Raw genomic sequence first — 5,283 nt, 5'->3', positions numbered from 1 at the left:
AGTTACACTTCTATGGTAGCTCATGTGCAGACGGCTGTGTCGGCTGTGAAGCACAATGGTAATTCTCAGTGCATTTCATGGTATAAACAAACAAAACCTTTGACTGTGTTAGTTGTGATTAACATAATATTAGATACGTTTTTTATCATGTAAAAAACTTAGAAATGTACACAAAGTAGAAATGACGAATGGCTTTTATTTTTGTTTTACTTTGTTTTGGTTGGTTACAAAATCTACAAGTGTCACCTGGAGTGTTCCAAGAAAATTTCCCATTATCACTGTTTTTGTTCTAAAATAATTATTCGGACAAATCTTTTTATAAATCATCTGAAAAAGTGCCCAGACAGCCCCAGTCCACAGTCTTCCTCCTGCCTCCCGCACAGCCTGTCTCCAAATGGTCCACAAGGCCTCGGTCTGCACTCTTCATCCTGCCGCCAGCACAGCCAGTCGCCAAGTGGTCCGCACTCTTCCTCCAGCCGCCCGCACAGCCGGTCTCCAAGTGGTCTGCAGTCTTCCTCCAGCCGCCCGCACAGCCGGTCTCCAAGTGGTCTGCAGTCTTCCTCCAGCCGCCCGCACAGCCAGTCTCCAAGTGGTCCGCACTCTTCCTCCAGCCGCCCGCACAGCCAGTCTCCAAGTGGTCCGCAAGGCCCCACTCCTGTAAAACCTCCAGCGTCATACCCCACGGTCATGGCTCTTTCGGACATGAGCAAGAGAACTTTCATTCAATTTTGAATGCGCAGCCCAAAAAAACAACTTGTACTTTGTGCAACATGGTTCTCAACAAAAAAAATAGGAATGATATGTAATTTCTATGTTAGGTGTAACGAACAATGAGGTTTTTTTTTTTTAGCAGATCTATGTCATGGGTTAATTTCTCTGGTTGATAATTGCTACAAATCCCCTCCACCAATAGGCACAACACAGTGTGGACCTCATTGTGAAGCCCTAACCAGCCCTGAGGGAATATCAGCGTGCCGTGCCAGTTGGACATTTGAGTATCATCCATCTCAAAAAGCGTTGGTTAGTTGTGTTAAATGCAATTTAGACCGCATTTCAGTGAAGGTTTGCTTGCTCAACTACATAATTTCTCATGCTTTTAAATTTGTAAAAAAAACAGGAGCTGAGCTTATTATTCGCACAGAAAAGGCATGCCTCACTCGGGCTGACTTTTGGAGCCTGGGCCTGAATCACAACATGGACTCAATGGTGAGTTTAGGTTTAACTTTATGAAATCCTTTTTTTTTTTTGCTTTTAATGTTAATGTGTTGGTGATGCGTGGGCAAGTTTACAAACTATTTCAACCAGCCTGCCCATCACTGTAATGTATGACTTTTAGTTATATTAGCCTATAGCGTATTTGCATGTCTCACTCTGTTTTCCAGATCGGAAACAGCTGTTTGGAGTTGGTTTCAAAAATTGCCAGGTCAAAGGTACAGTGAAAGTCAGTGTGGTGAATCACCTCTATCTGTTGTAGTCTTGCATTACTATACTCTTTTTAAACGCTTCATAGGGGAAAGAAATCTACGTTGCTGACTTGTATGTCGTACCAACTTGGCTGGCCCACCACAGTAACCCACTGTTAAGTATGCCTGTGAGTATCTTTTTTCACATCTTATACAAATCTTTACTTTAGTCTTTACTTTAAGTGTGGCATTATGGCCCATATAGGCAAGTTTTAGATTTGCATTATTATATATTTGTTTGGCGGAATGAGATTTAAACATTCAGACCACATTGTACATTTGGATATATGACTTATGAGAGTAATGTTGTACATTTGGATATATGACTTATATGACTTATGAGAGTAATGTTGTACATTTGGATATATGACTTATATGACTTATGAGAGTAATGTTGTACATTTGGATATATGACTTATGAGAGTAATGTTGGGTGGCGGAATGTAATGGGTTGCGGAACCACACGTGATCCGCTATATCTTTTCTTATATCTTCAAACAGAATGACATTCGCACAAAAGAATTCATTATAATTCCAATTTGGACACCAGGACATTACCAGCTTTGTGTAAGTTACAGTTCTCAGTTCTTTGTTCCAAAAGCTAATAGAAATTTCAGTAATCTCATATGAATATAAAACGGATTGTTGCATCTCTTGAGAACTTTAACATTATGAAATGTTTATTGCTTAAGTTGTAGTGTTCATTCAACTCTCTAACTGCATATCTGCATGTTACGGATATACTGCATGTCTCCATTAGGTGTTGAAGCCTGTCCTTCGGGAGATTCTTTTACTTGATTCTAGGTGTTTTGAGACCCCGTATGGCTTTGATCAGAGATATACCGCTCTGTTGAGGTTACAATAATGGAATTATGTTCTGTTCAAGGTAGGGGTGGGAATTGAGAGCCCGGAATAGAGTAGAATCAAGAATCAAATGCTTCAATTCACTGGAATCGTATCCCTCTGACATAATCAATTCGTAATTATAAGCTAGTCATCTAGTAGAATTGATAAAAAATTGGACTGATGACGTTGATAAAATCCTATCAATTCCCACCCCTAGTTCTAGGATGGTCACGATCATATGACCATTCTTATAGACGTTACAGTGTTTTGTTCAGTTCCTTTATTTCTGGGGTGTCAAACTCATTTTTAGCACAGCCACATGTGAATCATTCAAACTGATTTCAAGCAGGCCACAGAGCTGCAATTGTTGTTCAAGCATTTAAGTATAAGTAAGTAAGTATAAGTATATATACTTTTGATCCCGTGAGGGAAATTTGGTCCCTGCATTTATCCCAATCCGTGAATTAGTGAAACACACTGCACACAGTGAACACACAGTCAGGTGAAGCACACACTAATCCCGGCGCAGTGTGCTGCCTGCAACAACAGCGGCGCTCGGGGAGCAGTGAGGGGTTAGGTGCCTTGCTCAAGGGAACTTCAGCCGTGGCCTACCGGGGCAACCCTCCGGTTACAAGTCCAAAGTGCTAACCAGTAGGCCACGGCTGCCCCTATTTGGGATCAGGCCGCATGAAATAATGTGAAGGGGTGGTTTCAGCCCTGGACCATATGTTTGACACCCCTGCTTTATGTTATAAGGTCATGTTCATGTGGACCTTAGGCTAGGACAGTGACCTTCATATGCCCTCATAAAGACAAGAATGATAGTGAGTGCATCAGGGGTTTACTGTTTCTTTCTGATTGGTTGCGCAATACACAGAGATCTTGCACAAAGGATAAATCCTGGGGAATGGACAGAGAAAACTGGGTACCATTTTGAGGTAAGTGATATTCATTTGTATCAAGCTTTACAGCCTGCATTTATTTGCAATAGTAAACTTCAATTGGCACCATTGCAATCAATGCTGATGGTGGTATTATTCTGTTAGAAGTTTCCTCGTCAAACCAGTGGGAATGACTGTGGAGTCTTCATGATAATGGTAAGGCGTATTTAAATGTTTTCATGTCTTGCTGTCATTCGGGTGTTCACCCACATGTTTTACTTGTTTGTTGTTTTTTGTGCAGTTGGCCTTGTACGTTGCACTTGATGCTCCCTTCGATTACACCATCGTAAGGAATGATTATTTATATTCGGTGTGATGGAATTTATAATAACTACATATAAATATGTCATAAGTCTACCTATTTTATGTTTAGGTGGATATGCCAGCCCTTAGGAGGTGGTGGTGTATCATGCTGATGGAAAACTTCACACTGGACAAGTACTTATTTAACATTAGGGCATTTACAGATTCTCACATGATTCAACCTTTAATAGCAGGATTCATACTTCAAGTCATTGCATTTCTGATCATTTTTGCATTTTCCACTCTTACCTCCCTCCACTACCTCATTTAGCCACGGCAAGCTTTTTTCACACTGGACCAATGAAGCAATGGATCTCCTAAAAGGTCATCGGCAGCCTGTGATGCGTCTGAGGAAGCGCAAGTTTGAGGAGATGGAGGTAATAGGTTTGCCTTTCATAGAATGCCTGGTCATAAGTATAAAAGCAAAATCACTGTTATGGAGAAGCAATATTTAGTATGAAAGGTGGTGGTGTGGCCACCCGGTAAACGTTATAATAAATGCAAAATGGTCACAAATGAATGACAATGGAAAAATGACATGTGAAGGCTTTCTCATAACTATCCTCCTGTTAGTGAGATTGTTCTTGTCTGGTTTCTATCAGTAATATTTATTTTAATTAATTGTTTTTTATCATGCAGAATATTGAAGACATACCGGAAGCGAGAAATTGGGTAACGCAGAATATTGAACACACACAGGAAGCGAGAAATTGGGTAACTCAGAATATTGAAGACATGCAAGAAGCGAGAAATTGGGTAACGCAGCTGAAGAAACAGAACCTGTTCAAAGGTGAAGTCCATGTGCCACGCTTCCTTGCCATGGAAGACAGCGAGGCTGTACAGGCGCTCGAGAATTTTATTGTTAATGGTGACACCTTCAATACTGATGAAAAGCATGAAGTTATGGATCCTTTCATCTTTAACTTTGAGTATGTTGAGGACGTGGAATTGTTTTTTGAAAAAATTGGAAGTATGAATATTAAAGTCAATTATGGCATGCTTAACCGTGTTTAACCGGCCATTGTGGCTTGTTGTGGCTCTGTGTTTATTGTTTGTTTTTTTTATTATTGGAAGTACAAATATTAAAAGTCAATTGTGGCTTGCTTAACCGTGTTTAACCGGCCATTGTGGCTTGTTTTGGCTATGTGTTTAATTTCTATGAAATGTCTTCAATAAAATTCTTCGAATTAATCTGCTGTCTTTTTGTTGTCACAAAGTGGATATGTAGGCCTAATAGTCCCTGAAAATGCACTTAAAAGTCTGATGGGAATTATCCCAAGGATGGAAAGTTTTAGGGCAGATAGGCAGCCTGTCCAACACCTGGAATAATCTTTTCCCAAAATAGCATTAGATATATAATTTCCTGACGTTCCATGTCTGGAATAGACTTCATTAAAATGCTTATGGTATTCTTGAAATTCCATGAACCCGTGGGGAACCCTGCTTTACTTTGAGGTCGGCAACGACAGCGGGTCTAGCAGCTCCGATGCAACCTAGGCCTACTTCTAGTTATCTTCGTGCATGGTTATTTTAATGAACGGACATTTCACCCTCTCCGTTTTCAAAAATAACATTGTGCACAAACTCGGTTTTCAGAGAAATTTCCCCGTGTATATATGCCGTCAAGAGCATGCCAAACGTGTCGGTGGCAGTGTAAGGAAAAGCTCAATCCCACGTTAGCCAATCAGAATCCCGAATTTAGCAACAAATCACTTCCTATTTCTCTTTGT

The 5,283-nt window shown here is 40.5% G+C and overlaps 1 protein-coding gene across 3 annotated transcripts; it reads left to right on the top strand.

The window, feature by feature from the left end:
- Positions 1–1,120: 1,120 nt before the first annotated feature.
- On the top strand, positions 1,121–4,597 carry LOC121713559. 3 transcript variants are annotated; one of them, XM_042098258.1, is made up of 11 exons: positions 1,121–1,206; positions 1,383–1,430; positions 1,511–1,591; positions 1,965–2,030; positions 2,224–2,318; positions 3,187–3,247; positions 3,356–3,406; positions 3,492–3,536; positions 3,624–3,688; positions 3,825–3,930; positions 4,193–4,597. In XM_042098258.1, the coding sequence occupies exons 1-11, from the start codon at positions 1,195–1,197 to the stop codon at positions 4,565–4,567; spliced, it is 1,005 nt and encodes a 334-aa protein (XP_041954192.1). In that variant the 5' UTR covers positions 1,121–1,194; the 3' UTR covers positions 4,568–4,597. The 3 variants fall into 3 exon arrangements, with proteins under 3 accessions (XP_041954192.1, XP_041954194.1, XP_041954193.1); XM_042098260.1 differs by lacking the exon at positions 3,356–3,406; XM_042098259.1 differs by lacking the exon at positions 3,492–3,536.
- The last annotated feature ends 686 nt before the right edge of the window (positions 4,598–5,283 follow it).

Source organism: Alosa sapidissima, chromosome 7 (genome assembly GCF_018492685.1).
Source record: "Alosa sapidissima isolate fAloSap1 chromosome 7, fAloSap1.pri, whole genome shotgun sequence".
NCBI classification, from domain to species: Eukaryota; Metazoa; Chordata; class Actinopteri; order Clupeiformes; family Clupeidae; genus Alosa; species Alosa sapidissima.
Note: the sequence above shows the minus strand (reverse complement) of the source record. Positions and strands in the feature narration are given on the sequence as shown.